This window comes from Carassius auratus, chromosome 16, assembly GCF_003368295.1.
Source record: "Carassius auratus strain Wakin chromosome 16, ASM336829v1, whole genome shotgun sequence".
In the NCBI taxonomy this organism is placed as follows: domain Eukaryota; kingdom Metazoa; phylum Chordata; class Actinopteri; order Cypriniformes; family Cyprinidae; genus Carassius; species Carassius auratus.
The window spans coordinates 26382460-26402157 of NC_039258.1; the positions used below are offsets into that span (position 1 = coordinate 26382460).

Sequence of the window (19698 nt, forward strand, 5' to 3'; positions counted from 1 at the left end):
AAAATGTCACATTTGTTGAATTACGTACTCTACTGTATAATTACTGAGAACTAAGAAAGGGGATTTAAGTGACTTTGAATATGGAATGGTTGTTGGTGCTAGACGGGCTGGTCTGAGTATTTCAGAAACTGCTGATCTACTGGGACCATCTCTAGGGTTTACAGAGAATGGCCTGAAAAAGAGAAAATTTCCAGTTGTGTGGACAAAAATGCCTTGTTGATGTCAGAGGTCAGAGGAGAATGGGAAGACTGATTAGAGATGATAGAAAAGCAACAGTAACTCAAATAACCACTCGTTACAACAAAGCTATGTAGAATACCATCTCTGAACACACAACACGTCGAACCCTGAAGCAGATGGGAACAGGAAATGGAGGCTATAATTCACACAGGATCACCAAAATTAGACATTTTAAGAATGGAAAAATGTTGCCTGGTCTGATGAGTCTCGATTTCTGCTGCAACATTCAGATGGAAGGGTCCAAATTTGGCGTAAAGAACATGAAAGCATGGATCCATCCTGCCTTGTCTCAATGGTTAAGGCTGCTGGTGTAATGGTGTGGGGGATATTTTCTTGGCTCACTTTGGGCCCCTTAGTACCATTTGAGCTGGTACTAATCTTTTAAACACCACAGCCTACCCGAGTATTGTTTCTGACTACACTGTACCCATCTTCTGATTGTTACTTCCAGCAGAATAATGCACCATGTCACAAAGCTCAAATCATCTCAGACTGGTTTCTTGAACGTGACAATGAGTTCACTTTACTCAAATGGCCTCCACAGTCACCAGATCTCAATCCAATAAGGCAGCTTTGGGATTTCGTGGAACGGGAGATTTGCATCATGGATGTGCAGCCGACAAATCTGCAGCAAGTGTGTGATGCTATCATGTCAATATGGAGCTAAATGTCTGAGGTATGTTTCCAACACCTTGTTGAATCTACGCCACGAAGAATTAAAGCAGTTCTGAAGGCAAAAGGGGGCCCGACCCGATACTAGCAAGGTGTACCTAATAAATGGCCAGTGAGTGTATGTGTGTGTATAAAGTATATATATATATATATATATATATATATATATATATATATATATATATATACACACACATATATATATATATATACATATATATACATATAAAAACACAATTGTATGTACGTGTGTGTGTGTGTGTGTGTGTTTGTGTGTGTTTGTGTGTGTATGTGCACTTTTCAGAATGAGAGACTGAGGACTGACAATAAAAGCATTCATATGTATATGGATTCTCTATAGAAAAACAACTTATTTAATCTACATAATAATTAACTGAATCTTAAAAATCTACAAATTGTATGAAAAGGAAAATCTAACATTTTGTGAAATAAAAAGAATTACACTTATAAAATATAAAATATAATGTAAATGGCAGGGCAGGTAAAAATCTGATCTATAATTGCTATTACTTTGCATTCTAGACCAAATTTCTAAAAATGTCTCAATGTTTGGGTGTCCATTCAAATGCGTAAAGGGAGAGTTAAAGATCATGTCTGATATAACGCTTAATTTGTCACAATAGAACAGCAAGTTCAAGTTGAGCGCACTGCATTGTGGGATCCCATGCTGTGAGCTAGATTTATACTGCTCATTCAGGCAAATGTAGTAGGTCATCCAGGTATTCCTGTGCTCAGAATTCATAGCGTAATATAATATTACTGATAGTAAGCAGTATGCCACTCCACACTATACATGCATGACTGGACAACCCGTGCGCTTCAGGGAAGAGACAAATTGTCGATGCACAGGGATAGCTTTACAGTGGAGCATGTGTGTGAGTGTGTGTAATGGGCCTTAGGTGAGCTGAGTGCTCTAGAGTTTCAGTCTAGAGAGAAGCATTAAGCTGCACAGATACAATTAGGATAGCGGTAGAACCTATAAGACACACAGTGTAAGGTGTGAGGCTGCACGCACACGTCGATGAGCTGGCAAAGGTAATGTATGGTAATGCATGCAGGAGAGGTGCTCTTGTTGGCAAGAGATTTCCTGATCGCGCTCACTGTGAATCTCCTTTCCTTCCACTCTGTCTGTCTCTCTCTCTCCCCACGAGAAAAACAGAACCTTTATCTGACAGTGGAAAGTCTCTGCTAGAGTTCTCTATTCTGTGCAGCCTTCCGTCTCTTCGGGCACCGGGCCAGCTTGGTGGCGGCTTTGAATCTGGGGCGAGAAGGGGGAGGAGGAGGAGGAGGCTTTGGAGTAACAGGCATCTCTTTAAGCCAACAGCAGAGGATTGCAAAAAGCAATCTTCCTCTTTCCTCCCCTTGGCTAATTCTCTCTCCTCAGGCCTGAAAGTGCGTTGTGATGTACTTTTAAGATTGACAGAGAGGTGATTTAATCTTACTAAACTAGCATCCCTTCAACAGTGTTTATAAGAGAAGCCATGCACATACATTACAAGAGAAGGATGAGTGTGCACCCTGCAGACAGACAGCTTTAAAGGGTTAGCTGGCTGTTTTTGATGTAATATGACATATATGAGGCCACTGAGACCCTCGAGGTCAAAATCAAGATTCAAAAGCACATGTGCATACATGCATGCATGCATGAGAGAACGGTGCAAAATGTGCAAAATTTTTGTTTGGTACATAGTTTTACACGTTTCACCACCTTCATAGATGTCGTTAAGTGATCATTTTCATTCATAATTTTAATTGTAATAAAAGAGATCAGCTCTATCTCGAAAACAATCACACTTGAGCCTGGTAATTAAGGAAACTATCCGGCAGGTGTGTTGGGGCTAAACTCGGTAGGAAAGTGACCCTCCAGGAGTAGGATTGGACACTCCGATCATAAACTTTATACATATTCTTAAGCATCTAATCAAGGTATTCAGGATTACTAGAAACATCTAGGCAGGTGTGCAGGAGCAGAGCTGGAGGAAGGTAACCTTCCAGGAGCAGGATTGGACAGAATTGGATTGGGGGCTCGTCCGGGATAAAACATGTTCAGGGAGTAATTTGGATTCAAAACAAATTACGTTCCATCAACAACATCTGGGGCATGTTCTTAATTTCCACAAGCAACAATGTTCACTTGTCAATTTCTAAAAACAAATATTTACAATATCTGACTTGCAGCGGAGGTCGAGGGGAAGGCATTAAAAAGCAGATTAAAAGCATAAGCATGTATTTTCCCTAAAACACATTATTTCTTCTGTACAATCTATACAAAATGTGTATTTCAACTGTAACATTGTCAAAATCAGTCCTTTTAGGTATCTTTATGCGTATCAAGCAAAAGGCTTTTTACCAGGGTTCGCCAACCCTACTCTCCGGGGACCACTATCCTGCAGAATTTAGCTCAAATCCTAATCAACTGAACCTGAACCAGCTAATCAAGGTCTTCAGGATTACAAGAAACATCTAGGGGGGGTGTGCTGAAACAGGCTGGAGCTAAACTGAAGCTGAATTGAATTGAACTGAATTGAATTCGGGGCTTGTCCTGGATAACATGTTCAGGGAGTATTCTGGATTCAAAACAAATTAAGCTCTAACAACAACATCTGGGGCATGTTCTTAATTACCACAAGCAACAATTTTCACTTGTCAGTTTGTAAAAACAAATATTTACAATATTTGACTTGCCATGGAAGTCAGATTAAAATGATAAGCTTTTAAATGAGTTAAAACACATTATTTTTATCTGTACAATCTATACAAAAATGTGTATTTCAATTGTAACGTTGTCTAAATTAGTCCTTTAAGGTATCTTTATGCATATCAAGAAAAAGGCTTTTTACCAGGGGTTACCAACCCTACTCTCCGGGGACCACAATCCTGCAGAATTTAACTCAAATCCTAATCAACTGAACCTGGACGAGCCAACCAACCAATTAAGATCTTCAGGATTACTTGGCTAGAATGTTGGAGCAGGGTTGAAATTGAAATCTGCAGGAAGGTAGTCCTCCAGTAGCATGTAACTTTGGATGTACCTTACACAGAAAATATTAGCTTGCATTTCTGGTCTTTTAACATGTCTATTTTAACATTTATTCTGGTGTAATGCCCTTCCCCAATAGAACAGTAAAGGCATTACTGTAAATGAGATTTTGTGATCTGTTTCACATTTATACACGTACCACAGGGTCATATTCCCAGAGCTGGTTGCCTTTCAAGTGATGGCACTTGAGCATCATAACCGGACCGTTGAGTTTGGACACATCCAAACAGAGGTCATCAGTTCGGATCTCTTTATTGGCTGTGTACGAGAAAACCTGATTGGGCAAAAAGATCACAATACATCAGTGTCATACGTATGTCAAGCATCAACATGAATACTCTGACCAAGTTTGTGTTTTAAAAGTGAGAAAGAAGACCTGGTTTCCGCCCATGCCATGGCAGTTGAAAATGCCCACTTTTTCATTCTCTTTCCTGGCCATATTATCCAGACATTGGTTAGTCTCCACATTACGGATCTGCAATCGGACAGATCACACAAATAGATTAGACACACTCAAGCAGCTCTCCTGCATGAATAAACACAGTCACGTCTCTGTCTGAGTGTCCAACACGGTTAATTACCCAAAGCTTATCGCACACCAGGGGGGAGTATCGATGAACTAAGAGACAACTGTGCCAATCAAACACACATACACACACATACACACGTAAATGTGTACTTGATGAAAGACAGAAGATGAAGGGAAAGACAGCTAGATGCTTTCATCCATAACACTGAGTTACACATTTAACAGCTCCACTGCTATTATATTTAGCCAATTTTTCATGCAAATGCTGATTTAATACTTGGCTGTTTTAAAAGTTCTGTTAAAATCATTGTAATGCACGGCCACTCAAATGGTTGCACACTATGAAGTTGAGTGAGTAAGTACAGCAGAATGCAATGACAGGAAGCAGTGGACTTGTACATTTTCAGTCAGATACAAAGATATGCATGGAGTGAAAGATCGATCCTGGGATTTTTACATCATATGCTCCATGTATTATTCTGTCTGTGTCCTGCCTTACACCTTACAATGTCACCATCAGTGGCGAGGACAGACAACGATGACCGAAAGGGAATGAACCATAGACACCACAAGTAAGACAGAGCCTTAACCAGTCAGAAGAGCAGACAGACTCCGTTCTGAGCGAGTTTCAGACATCGGAGATGACACGCATGTTTTATTCATAAGAACGTCTGAAAAAGAGAGAGGCAGCGATGGACAGATGGAACGAAAGGGTGAGAGACGGAACAGGAAACAAGACGATGACAGAGGGAGAGCAGACTAGGAGAGAATAAATGTCTCTCATTTCCTGAACACAAATAAACCCAATCAACTCCTGTGACACAGTCAACCCCTCGAGAAGAAGCATCCCTTGCTAATTCACACCTGCGCTTCTTTAACATACATACACACACACACAGTAATGTGTTCAATTTCCCTTTTGCTATCAGCATGCATGTGTGTGTGAGAGAGAGAGATAGAGAGAGATACAGACCTCTCCCAGCGAGTAGTAGTGGCGTGGTATCTGGGAGTCTGGGTAGACATTTTCTAGGTACCAGGAAAACGGCTTACACTGAAGTCTCTGTCTCAGGGATGTTCTGGACGAGATGTCTCCATAATCCACTTTCGTCACACCTGAAACAAACAAACACATGAGAATGCAAAATTGTTAATAAACTTTAACATTTCAATTTTCTAGGATGCTGTGGGTGGTTAAAGTGCATTTGTAGGGACGTTTGGATTGGTTTAGAAGTGGCACTATTAATCTTGTCAACAAAATAACTGCCAGTTATGTTTTTCAATGAAGACTTTTTTGATTTTGTCAATGATAATAAAGAAAAGGTAAAACAGTATTGCTATTGCTAACTAAAACAAACTATTAAAATCACTTTTGTTAAATGAATTAAAGCTGAAATTAGATGCAAATATTACAAGAACTTAAAGAAAAGCACTTCTATAAAATTTGAACTATTAAATAAGTTCAATATGAAATACTAACATTACTCAAATAAAGCTAAATAGAATAAAATCCTGAAAGTACACACTAAAATTACTAAAACTTTAATACTTAAAATATATCAATGCACAAAAATCATTAAAATATTATAAATCAGATTTATAAATACTGTAATAGTTTATTAACAACACAATAAAACAGGGAGAAAGTATAGTAGAAAGCATAGTATTTATCAAATCTTTAAAGATTTGGTTTGTATTTGAACTTCATCAATGTTAAAATAGTGAGAGTAAAACATTAACTATTTTGTAAAGAATATTTTCATCAAAGGACAACAACTGTGTACTGTGCTGTATCTGGTTTAGAGCTCTACTTCAGTGTAACTGTTTTATTGTTCCCCAAACAAAACACTGCAAGCCCAATCGCTTACAAATGTAATAAAACACTTCTCCTCCACAAGCGTCATGACTTGCGGTGTCATTCATGTTTGTAGCACAAATACTAAAGGACAAGTTACAGGCAGCAGTTTGATACTGAAGGTTAGGGTTTTTTTGTCCAGATGCTTGCCTTTCAGCCCTAACAATAAAGAGAGAGTATACAAAGGCATTTGTGTAGAGGAGGCAAAGAATAACACAATAAACACACAGTCACACAGATAGCTCTGAGCAGCATTAGACACTATTGACAGTGACATTAATATCTATTATCCAACATCTCCTTCTGAGTCAATACGGCTCGAGTGCCCAGGAGCGCTGATAATACACACACACACCCCATTAAAGAGACAGACAGTCGCAGAAACACACCAAGACAGAGAAAGGCAAAGAGACGCGACTGAGACACAAGATAAGGAAATGTCATTTCAGAATCTGGCAGTGTTGTGTCCTACTATATTCTTGAACTATGTGTGACTCCCAAAACATTGTCAAAGTGCAATTCATAACATAAAACAAGTATCTTACATTCTTAACTTTAAAAAATATATATATATATATTTTGGCTAAAAACTTAAAATGGGTTATAGCAATTTATACTTTAATTTAGCAAAAATGCTTTAAATTGTTAAAAAGTGACGATAAAGACATTTATAATGTTAAAAAGATTTCTATTTCAGATAAATGCTGTTCTTCTGGACTTTCTATTCATCAAAGAAACCTGAACAAAATTTTAAAGTTTTCAACAGCAACATGTTGTTTTGTGAGCATCAAATATTAGTATGATTCATGATGGATCATAATTCAACTTTGAAATCACAGGAATAAATTACATTTGAAAGTACATTCAAATAGAAAGCAGTTTTTTTAAATAGTAAAAATATTTCAAAATATAACTTTTTTGCTGTATTAATAATATAATTAATAGTATAAACATTATAATATATTTTGACAGGTTGTGTATTATATATTGTACATGTACATTATTTTTCATATAACAAATTTTGTAAATTATATATTGTATTATGTTATATATAATATAATGTATATTATGCCCATATGTCTATATTGTTTAACTATTTCACTATGAGTTGTGTACTTGAAATTGTGTTTGTGTTTCTGTATTTTCCAACTCTGTATCTGTTGATGGTGCATGAGGTGTAGAATGTAAACGTGACTGACCAGGTGAGATGATATAGAAGAAGTTCTTGAACTCATCCATCCAGACCTCTGCCAGCCGCCTGTTGTTTTTGTTGATGATCTGCCCAGTTCCACCCGGGAACGTGTACGGCGTTGCCTTACGGAACACGTGACCGACGTGAGAACACGTGACGATCTCAAGCGTCCCCCCGCATTGCCAAATCTGACAAACAAGGACAAATATTAGTTCTCAGAGTATGACAATTCATCAATAACTTTATATGCATCATATATGCACAAGTGGACTTGTGGCGGTTGAATATTACAATATCAGCAATGAGACTGACCCTGAAGGAGATCTCCAGGTTCTCTCCTCCCCAAATGTCCATGCCTGCATCATATGTGCCAATCTCCTGGAAATAGTCTCTGTCTATGGAGAAAAGACCACCTGCCATAGTGGGGGTCCTGAGAGACGATGCAGAAAAAATAAAAAATTACAAACAGAGCTTAATTGCAAAACAAGCCCTTCAGGGGAATGATCATATCTTATTAAAGCCGCTCTTCTTCTCCTGTTCGCTCTGTTACAAACAAGGCCGTTAGGGAATGAGATCTTCAGTAGAAATGACATGTTTACATGCGCCTATTTTGGCAACAACATATCCTTCTTTAAATATCTTTCACTTGTGTTCGTCCATTTCCCTCAGCAGGCGCTCTCTGTTCTTTCCTGTTTTCCTTCCATCCATCCCCTGCAGCACGTCTCATTCACAGTCATGTTTTCGTCAAGTTACAACCTGTTGTTGTTATGCTCTGAAGCTGTTTTCATGCAGAGAACCAAAAAAGGAGACGACGAAAACGAGGGGTCGTGAGGTGAAAAAATACAAAATCAGAGAGCGGATTGGCGTCAGAGTGTTCGGATAAAAAACAACGTGTGAAGAAATCAAGCAGTAGAAGGCTAAGAGTTACTCTGTTCCTGTGGTTATGAGGTGAGCAGGTAAACATACTCTCCTCTCGGCAAAGTGCTGGTGTGGATTAAATCTCCCCTCGTCTTTGTGTTAACTGCAGAGTTTAGCTGCAGGGCTGGAGAAACACTTTTATATATTTCGCCGCTTTAAGTTGCATGTAAAATACCTTTTAGAAAGGAAAAAAAAAAACAGTGTTGAATTTACATTTAAAAGGCCCTTACAAATTGGAGTCATTGCCGACTGTTTAACACACATACTCTGTGATTAATTGTGTCGTGGCACTCACGCTGGCAATTTGAGTTCAAATCTGGCTTGTGACATTTCTACAATTATTCACTTACTGTTTACATTCCTACCTCTTACATTAAAAGGCCTCAAAAAGGTAGAAAAATAAGTCATCTGAAAAAAAGATGTTGTCGAAATGGAATACTAATGTACTGTACACACAGTGGCTATTAGACTACTTTGTTCAAAAATGTGGAAAACGAATATATATGACAATAAAGATTTAGAACAGTAATACTTAATGAAGGACAAAGGTACATTTATAACAGTAGTAGAACATTGCTGACACAGTCTGAAAAAGGAGATTATATTTTCAATGCAATAGTCTCTTATGCTCAGCAAGGCTGCATTTATTTGATCCAAAACAGAACAATAATATTATGAAATAGTATTAGCTTAAAATATACATCTGCTATTTTAATGTATTTTAAACTGTAATTTATTCCTGTGACTTTGTGTGTGATATCAACTTTGCGACTTCACCCAAAAATGAAAATTCTATCATTAATTTCTCACCCTCATGTCGTTCCAAACCATATTTTTGATGAAATGCGAGAGCTTTCTGACCCTTCATAGACAATGCAACTGCATTGTGGTACTTTTGTGAACCAGTGTCGTAGACTGACATGGAAGAGAAGAAATGTTTTATTTTCTTTGTGCGCAAAAGTATTCTTGAAGCTTCGTAAAATTAAGGTTGAACCACTGATGTCACACGGACTATTATAACGATGTCATTACTGCCTTTCTGGGCTTTGAACATGGTAGTTTCATTGCTATCTATGCAGGGCCAGAAAGCTCTCAGATTTCATCCAAAATATCTTCATTTGTGAAGAACGAAAGTCGTACAAGTTTGGAACAACATAATGGTGAGTAACTAATGACAGAATTTTCATTTTTGGGTGAACTATCCCTTTAATGTTTTTGTCGAAACCAAACAAATAAAAAACTAAATAAAATAAAAAAATAACAGCATTTATTTGAAATAGCATTTTATTGTTACAATATACATGGCTTTGTCATCATTTAACACAAGTTTTGTAGACTACTTTTATGGTGCTTTCTTGAGTATTTGTCCTTATTTTCCTTTTCGTTTCATGGAAAACATAAAAGCCAGGGTGAGTAAACATAACTTAAACAACATTTTTAGGTGAACTATCTCTTTAAGACTAGTACGGTAGTTGATTCTACTACGGACCTTGGTCTTTGATTGGACATGGTAAGGTTTATCACAGCTATTCAATCGTTATTCACTTGTCTAACTGCATTATAAGCATTTCAGTTTGTTACCTGACAGGGAGCGTTCTGTCTCCTTTTCTGCGATCCATCTCTCTCTGTGGAACCGGATACCAGCGGAAGTTCAGCTTCCAGTTGAAGCCACCATATGTCATATCAGAGCCTGCCATGTACTCAAACGTGTCATCGCTGATCACATCAATAATGGGGCACACTACAGTTCTCCTGTGAAATACACACACAAGTGATATTAGCAATACACTTTTACTGCTTTGACCTCATCTACCTGAAAGATTGAGTTTTGTCCGCCACAGAATGTCCCTTTTTTATTCTGAATTCAGCTGGCATTCGCTCAGACACACCTCTCTTTACTCAAACAGATGCAGACACAAATCAGAGGGGACGTCTCGCTAAACTTGTGTCATCAATCAGCGCCAAGCAGCCCACTGTGATGCTAACCCAGGCGATGAGGATTGATCGTGGCACTGCAGGCACACTTTCCTTTCCTAAATTCAGCAGACTGAAGCTTCATCTGCTAATGATGCCCCAACAGGCCGCCCGAGGCAAGACAACACAGAGAATCAGCATGTGCATGTGTGCATGTTTAGAAGAGGGAAGAAATACTCCGCATATATCTTCAAAGAATCAAAACCAGATAAAAGTGAGTTCATGTTACTATACTCCATTTCAGACACAAATGCAGCCTAAGGTGAAACCCAACTACAAAAATGTAATAAAGGCCTGGGAAAAAAACCTCTAAAAGCTATTGATCGCTCCGCTCTCTGCAAACCAACATGCCAAAAGGGCGAAAATGACTAGTTTGTTTTTATGTTCCACCACAAATTGCAGAAATGAAATGAAAGGCATGTGCTGGGTGTAAAAAACTTTTTGGGTTTGTGACCACATGTTTGTGTGAGCTATCAAACCACGAGTGGAACGCCATTTCCCAACTACTAACACTAAATCTGAAAAAATAGAATAAAATCTTGCAACATCGCAAATAAATACTTTCGTGAGCGAAATATTAGTCAGTCTATTGTATTTTCAAACATGCACCCTGGGTTTTGAAGAGACACCAGACTGAAAAACATCACATCTGGTTTGTGTTCCATTGGTGCAGACCAACACACACACAGATAGATGTTAACTGTTGTGTCTTTAGAGATTTATCCTCCTACTTAATGCATACACACAGTTTGTGAGCAGTTTTTGTCTTTACTTATTATTCGATTCAACCATTAATATCATATTTTAATAATTATTTTAATTATTTTACTAGTAATTAGCCTTAAAATCTAATTTTCACAATTTTATTCACAGAAATAGATCCCACATACTATTCCATCACATATCCATTAGTGCATACTAGGGGAGAAAAGTCAGCTTTGGATTGTAGGGTTACAATGTTGAAATTTTCAAAGTGTTGCAGCTTAAAAGTAGTAGTACTTACTTGTCAAGCTTGATGCGAGCGAGCAGAGGCTCTAGCCAGCCGGTGGTGCATTCACAGTGGGCGTCCAGGAAGGTTATCACCTGACCTGTGGAGAGAGACGCCCCCTTCAAACGAGCACGAATCAGGCCCGAGCGCTGCTCCATCCGTACCACCCTGACAGGAACCTCCAGCTTCCGCACGTACTGCTCCAACTGCCTCTTCAAGAAGTCTACGTGCACACAAAGGTAACAAACAATTATACACTTGCTTCACATATACAGAGATTACATAGATCAAAATCATATCTTCGCTCAATAGCCATCATAGGATAAACCTCTCTAGATGCAAAGAAAAACCACAATGCATATTTTAGCCAAGGCACATTCTGAAAATCTGGGTGGAGCATATGAACATTTATTACTGCTTTGCTTATTACCTCTGTCTAACTGCATGATCATTTATTCAATAGTCTATCAATGCCTCCAACCAGCTGATGGTTTATTTTGCCGTTAAAATTGTATTTTTTATGTGGCTGCCAGCAACAATTTTTTGCACAGCGTGGAGCTCAAGTGAGGCTTTTGGAATATAATGATTATTACCCAAAAAGGTGTGTAAGGAGGCATGTTCTCTGTCTTGCCGATGTACAGGAAACCTTTCTTTAATAATTTTAATCAAGTACTGCTCTACATCAACATCTGCTGTGGGCGGCTTGGTTCACGCTGCCAATGACTCCAACGCTTTAACACAGATCATGTGTTACAACATCTTCAGCTACAGCAGCCATCGTTAAATAGGGATCTAAAGTGACTGCCGTGGGATACCAACGCTGTCTGTTTCGATCAAATAAGCCAGTTCAAAGCCACTGAATGGCCTGACAAGATTATTCAAACGGTGTTCGGGAACAGACTGAAACTGGGAAACAACAAAGAAGAAGACCTGTGATAAGTCAACAATCATTTACAGTTACATTTATGGTTAAGATGGAACATGTATTTTCACTGGTTCTTATCCTTTTTGACTCAAAGGCCTTCTGTTGTCCAACACAATAATCAAATCTGCTGATGAGTAGAATGAGAGAAATGTCATGTTAGTTTTAGAGATTACTTAAACAAAAGCACCAAATAAAATCTGTAAACTGGTCCAAATCTGTCCAAAGAAATCTATGTATGGCAAACACACATCCACAGATCCAATCACAAGCCTTTAAGAGACCTGACAGGAGCACACGTCTGTGCAATACAGTCTCACAGAAGGTTTTTATCTGCTCTCTCATGCTTTATTCGAGGTGTGATATGTGGAACAGAACAGAACGCTCTGAACTACAAAGACAGCAGGAGCAGCAGGGATTTCTCATGGCAGCGGCCCCCCTAAAACTCTCCAGAAACAGAAACCGTTTCACATTCAGCCGGGAAAGAAAACGCTCCTTTTTCTGTTTCCATGTCATTACCTGGTGATCCTTCTTTTTAACTGCTTCACACATGCAGACAACCTGACAACATCTAAGTTCCATCCTGCAAGATTTCCCACTTTAAGGTGCAAATGTGTCACATTATGTAAATTAAATGCATTGCAAACTCCATTACATGTTGTATCAAACAAGTCAAATGGATGCTCCACTCAAATGAACACTCATCGCTCTCTGCACACATGTGAGTAAATCTATGCACACGTAAATCAATATCCTGCCTTGTTCCTCTAGTCGTTTAAGTGGAAATAAAGCGGAGGAAGAGAGAGTGGGTGGAAAGAGAGAGAAGGAGAACGAGAGAGGACATCATTAGAGGACAAAATTGAGTGGCAAGAAGATGAGAGGAAGAATTTGGGTCTTTATCTCTCCACAGGAGAAACAGATTAGCACAGATGAGGGAGGAGGGGGGCTGGCAGCTATTCTTATGCAGGACGTGACCTGCGCAGTCAGTCTATTACCGACCCAACTGGTGCATGTGTGCGTGTGCCTGACAGAGTGAGAAAAGAAGACATCCATGTGTCTTTTTTGCATCTGTCAAAATGTTGCAGTGGTTAGACAGGAGTGTGTGTTTGTGTGTGTGTGTGTGTGCACACCACAGGCTTCAATGAAGCTTCAAAGCACTCTTGGATGAACACTCTGGCAAAGTCTCTGCAGTCTCTCACCTACAGACTAAATTCTGATGTGGCTACAGTTACTCCAGCGGCGCTTTTTCTGTCATGGCAGGACTTATGTAATGCTTTCCATCCCTTACCTCTGATATTAAAGCCACAGTTCACCCAAAAATCTGTCATTATTTATTCATTGTCCTGTCGCTTCAAACCTGTTTGGATTTCTTTCTTCTGTGAAACACAAAATAATAGTGCAGCAATATATTATGGAGTCAATTTCAAACCGCACTGCTTTCTGTTGGTAAACACTACAAATTTGACTTGAAGCTGATGCTAAATCTAAATTTCAGACTGAACAGAATACAACTGAAATTGCTTGATTCTGACCATGAACAATTTGATGAGCAATGATAAATGGGACTTCTTGAGGTCCAGAAACTATTCATCACACTGACTTTCCACTTGGTTGGACAAAAACAGTTGAATGAACAGTTCTTCAAAAATGTCTTTGGTTTGGAATGACATCAGGGTGAGTAAATGTTTGAGGATGTTTGTGTGGTTCACACAGATTACGTGATTTTTGAGTTTTATCTTCATTGTATGGACATTTGGTCCACACAGCGTAGGCAAAACTTGACCCGCACACACTAGCACACTAAACATACACATACAAGGGTTGTGCCGATAGACGATGTTATTGTGTGCAGATGCGGCAAATTAGTTACAAGATGCGCGATATGACAGTTGCGTCCAACTATATATATTTATTTTTATATTTAACGTAAATTAAACATTTTAATTTAATTTAATTAAATTTATATTTAACGTTAGTTTATCAGTATGTTTTTAAGTTTTTGTTTTTTTTTGATTATTGGTGATTTCATAGACTCTCTCTCGCACACCTGCGTGTTTTAAAACACCAAAGTTATGCTATGACAAGAACAAAGAGTCTCTCTCTCTTGCTCCACCCATGCACGATAATATCGTGTATCATCTATCTCACCGGCTGACGATATGATGATTTGAAAAATGACTATATCTCCCAACACTAACACATACCCTACCGAAAATACATGGGTGATTTTGCAAAAAAAATTTGATTTTAGTCAACTTGAGAATGTAACTACAACGTGATTCAAGTAACTTTTTCTAGTTAAAGAAAATTCTATTCCAAGTGCAGCACACATGAAGTTGTCGACATTATGTAAATGTAAACAAATCACTTGTTAAATATCTTTGCAGAAAAGATGCAAACACTACAGCTACATATTGAACAAACTTTTCTTATGCATATTATTGGTTTAGAAATAATACAAGGACAATTAAAAAAAAAACCCTGAAAAGTCAAGGTAATTCAAATTCAAAATTACTGAAGTTTTATAGTTATTAATAACAACAGCTTTCAGACTGTCACCATGATGCAAACATAAAATATCAGACATACAGCAGAAGTTCTTTACATGTTTTTTATTAGATTGCGCTGTTTTTCCATTGTTTTTTCTGTGTAAACATGGATGTGTTTGACTGTTGGGGAAGTCGTGGCCTAATGGTTAGAGAGTCGGACTCGCAATCGAAGGGTTGTGAGTTTGAGTCTCGGGCTGGCAGGAATTGTAGGTGGGGTGAGTGAATGTACAGCACTCTCTCCACCCTCAATACCAGCACCAAACCCCCAACTGCTCCCCAGGCGTCGCAGCATAAATGGCTGCCCACTGCTCTGGGAGTGTGTTCACGGTGTGTGTGTTCACTGCTGTGTGTGTGCACTTTGGATGGGTTAAAAGCAGAGCACGATTTCCTAGTATGGGTCACCATGCTTGGCTGTATGTCACTTTCACCGTTTCGCTCGCATCTCTTGCAGCATCTTATGCATGAAACGGCTTTCTAAAAACACAGCACTCAAGTTAAAAGAAGTTCATTTCTATCTTCTTGCATGTTTTACCAATTCCACTGCCCGTGTCGCATTTTTGTCAAAAGTGCTGTGTGAGTGATGCCTAGTGCTAAATGTATTGTCCTTCATAGAGCGCATCACACGCGAACGGTTAATCACGTGTGTCTACATGTGGTTGGATCGTTCTTTTCTCTTTACTGTTATCACCAGCATATTGTTAAAGTGTCTAATTCTAACATTTTGTAATATTCCTATTCAAAAATCACGATTCCTCGATTTCTAAAAAATTTAATATTGGCAAAACAATACATTTTAAATAATCGATTAAATTAGGAAAGCCTTACAGCACAGTAACAAAATCACATTGTCAAAACCACGCTGCTGCGTAGACAAAAACTAATAGTAGTGTACTCAACTTCCTGTAGTCAACAACACAGATGCAATATGAGCTCGCTTACAAAAATAGTACAAGAACTCATACAAGGCAGACACGCACCCATGAAATCTATAATGAGGAAAAGATAGATCTAGAACTTACATTCACTATTTACCTTCCATTAGAATATCTAATAACAAAGGACATACGAAATACAAAGAGAAACCTTGAGAGAAAGAGAATCAATAGAGTGGGAAAAAACACACAAAGGGAGATAAAGTTTTTTCTCTAGTGTCCTTCAGATAAATAGTGCTCCTCTGAAACTGTAAGGTCAGCGTTTCCAATGAATGAAGGTTTGAAGTGAGCAGATATTCACTGATATAAAACAGAACAAGTCAGTTTTATGAATATGTTAAATAAGCTATTCATATTGTAATAGACTAGAGCAGGGATTCCCAAAGATTTTAGTCAACTAAACCCCTTAGACCTAAATATTTATTTAAAGTCTCCCAGAGGTTATACATTTTATTTCCCATTTAATATTTTGCCATTTTTTCATTACTTAGCTTTTCTTGTTACATCCTCCTCTTTTCATCCTATTTAAACAGTAACAGCAAGTGTCCTAACAGAGTTTGATGTATGCGGTCGTTTTAGTTTTTGCATGTGTGTTTGCGTCATCACATCACAGTGCTGTCAGCCATTTCGTTTCGTTTGTTTGTGAGTGAATGTTCACCTTGGAGCTGTACACCCCAAGCCGGGTCACATGCAGCACTCGTGCAGGGCTTTCAGCAGCCATTGCAATGAAGCCGGAGGGCAACAGAGTCACGTAGAGGTCAGAGCACTCCAAGAGACCAATGCCAGTGAAAAACCCACCGGACACATTTCTGCAGTCAGCTGAAACACCCCTGACCTCTCGTGTCACTCAGATTCAGTAGCGTAAATCTTGGTGGCTCCCTCAACACAGCCTACAAGAATCTGAGTGAAGTGTCCCTTTAAAAGATCAAATTGGTCTAGACTGCAGCAATATTAAGTAAATCTAAAGATATATTTTCATGTTTTAAGATTAAAGTAAATTCAATAATCACTTACTTCTCAACAGGGTCATTAAAAAGTTCAAGACAGTCTTTTTTATATGAAACATGAGTAGTTATTTTGAAAAATGTCACATACAGTGAAGGTCCAATATTGCTTAAGTCCTCACTGACACTGACTCAGCATTCTTTAAAATACCTTCTTTTGTGGTTCACAAAGTAATACAGATTTAAAACAACACGAGGTTGAGTACTTTTTGGGTGAACTTTAGCCTTTTCACAACTGTTTTGTTTTGGATGCCCCTCCATACAATAATTATATTAATTCAGTTTGTGTATTCTTAAAAACATGCTTTGCTAAAAACAATTAGATTTAGGATAAACAAATTAATTGTAACATGTAATCATGTAGACAGATGAATTCACAATTCACGAGTTCACGCTTACATATAATTAGCTGAGGTATGGTATCCGTATTTGGCGTGCTGTCCGGGGAAGGGCTCCGAGCTCGAGACCTCCCAGTCTAATTATAATGTGAACTCGAAGTGAGGAGATGGGATGGAGGAGGGATGCTGTGGGATTGACTACTAGATTGTGGTCCACCTGTGTTGATTAGGCAAAGTATTTGACGCGCTCCTCCCGAACCTTGTTAACGAGAACATCATTTTATTGTCAGTTTCTTTTTTAACTTTTTTGGTTTTTTTTGTTGCTTCATGGCATTCTACCACTAAATATGAAAAAAAATGCTGGATATCATCATTATCATTCACTGTCTTTGTTTCAATATATTATGATAAAAGTTCAGTGTTTTTGGTGGTGTCACTGCCTCGACACTCACATCAATACGAGGGGAGAGGCTTCGGCAGTGCAGTGATCGAGAAAATGATTCAGGGCTAAGGGAAAAAAATGCATGTAGAATCAAGCATAGGTCTGTCAACATCTGTATTGAATAATTACACTAATAAGTACGACACCAGCTAAATCAGATTTCCCAGGATTCACTGCAGAGCAGGAGAAATGCATACGATAATTTGATTTATAATTTAAAATGAGTCATTTTGACATTTTAATGAGTTTTAGAGTAAGGTGTTAGACTCAATAGACTAATGTATATATCATTTAAACGTTAATCAAGTTAAACCACAGCGAATCAGATGCATAGTATATAAGAGAGCTAGAAAAATAACAAATCTTTGTTATCGCAATTATTTAATAGCTCTCGACAGGTTCTAAAAGCTCTGGCCAATTCAAGCAAGGCAATAAATCTTCAGATTCATATTGTGGCCAAAAACTGATAAATCGCAGATATAAGAGCATGTACAATTAAATTTCCAATATCAGCCAATTTGTATCCAAAATCAATTGAAAAAGAAGAAAGAAAAGAAAACCTTATTTTGGCTGATAATCAATATGGGATATGTATCAGTGATGCGCAGGTTGATCCGAAATGAGCAGGTGCCTGCGGTTATCCAAAGTCTGATATTCGGGTTGCGGTCGGTCGGGTCGTTTGAAATACCATTGTAATTTATATAGTACTAGACACAATTGAGAAATACATAGGCGTACACTTTATTGGCTGAATAACTGGTGCGAATAGAGTGGCCACCTGTCCCACTTTGTTGTACTGTACAGCAATTTTACCCTTTGTCCCGCCTCATTCAAAATTGAGCATCTGTCCAGCTTTTTCATTCGACCCTGCCTAATAAATACACGATACGTCCATAGGCGTACTGTAAGCTAGGTCCAATAGTTATGAGGAGAGCAATAAAAGCGTTAGTTGATAGGCTAAGTTGTACGTCAATCAAACTGTTGCATTTTATGCAAAAGCAGTTTTTCAGTGGGACATGAAGCGACATGGTGCATGTGAGTTCCACAGAAAATGAGTTCCACAGAAAAAAGCACATCATCAAGAAACATGCGAATCAGTTCAATCGTTTTACAATAAACCAAATGACCCACAGGCTGACAAAGTTTGGGCAGCAGAAGTGACGAGCGTTTATCATGCCGTACATCACACACATTCATATCGCTCTACCGACTGCAGTAAGTTAGCCCCAGTCATTTTTCCTGATTCTGAAATAGCTAAGAAAAAAGCTTTAGAAACTTTATGTGATATTTTGGGTCAGGTAGTGTCTTAATCTTTTAGTCGGTGGGTTTAAAAAGAAATAAAGGTAATATATTACAGAAAGCTTGAAATGTCTACTTTTAAAGGAACATATTCAAACCAAAATAAATAGGCTACTCGCTGAATATGTAATCCATATGAAATGTGCATTTCTCTCTGGTGTTCATGGCGAGTCCGCATCGTCAACTTCATCTTTACAGCGACACAGAAAACACCAGTTTCTTACTAAACAATTAAATGAGTCCTTGCTAATTTAAACATATTCATAATCATTACTTTAACCGGTTCTTTGTGGCAAGCCTTACGTGTGCAGCCATAACGCTTATTATGCTGTAGGCTATAGTCTATTTAAGTAACGTTAATTCAATTAATATAAAGGGGCGACGCATTTACTACTTTTAAGAAATCCGGGTCAGGAAGCGGGTTGGGTACAATATTTTCTTTTTCTTTTTTTGCGGTCCAAGTTTCGGGCGGGTTAGTTGAAAACATCGGTCGGGTGCGGGTTGTTTATACATTGACCCGCGCATTACTGATATGTATAGTGGGTCTCTATGCTAAAAATAGATATTGGGACCCCCCTGTATCATAGGACCCCCACTTTTATCATGACTGTACTGTATATGTGAGAGTGTGTGTGGGCTAATGATAATATAATTCCAGGTATGTATTCATTACACCTACTAATCCACTAATCCCATAATCTAGCCAAATTATAGGTTAGTGCAGCAGATAACGACAAAGACACTAGAGCTGCAAACCCACACAACAGCAGACACACAATAGAGCTA

General features: G+C 38.3%; 1 protein-coding gene across 2 annotated transcripts in view; it reads right to left on the reverse strand.

Moving 5' to 3' along the window:
* The window catches only part of LOC113116636 (polypeptide N-acetylgalactosaminyltransferase 1), a 90573-nt gene that overhangs the window by 2300 nt on the left and 68575 nt on the right, over window positions 1-19698 (reverse strand). For both annotated transcript variants that reach the window (XM_026284892.1, XM_026284893.1), the window contains 7 exons: window positions 11442-11649; window positions 10046-10216; window positions 7859-7976; window positions 7554-7734; window positions 5476-5615; window positions 4350-4448; window positions 4113-4247 (listed from right to left, as the gene is read on the reverse strand). In XM_026284892.1, coding sequence (XP_026140677.1) covers window positions 4113-4247; window positions 4350-4448; window positions 5476-5615; window positions 7554-7734; window positions 7859-7976; window positions 10046-10216; window positions 11442-11649 — 1052 coding nt within the window. The remainder of the gene's footprint in view (window positions 1-4112; window positions 4248-4349; window positions 4449-5475; window positions 5616-7553; window positions 7735-7858; window positions 7977-10045; window positions 10217-11441; window positions 11650-19698) is intronic.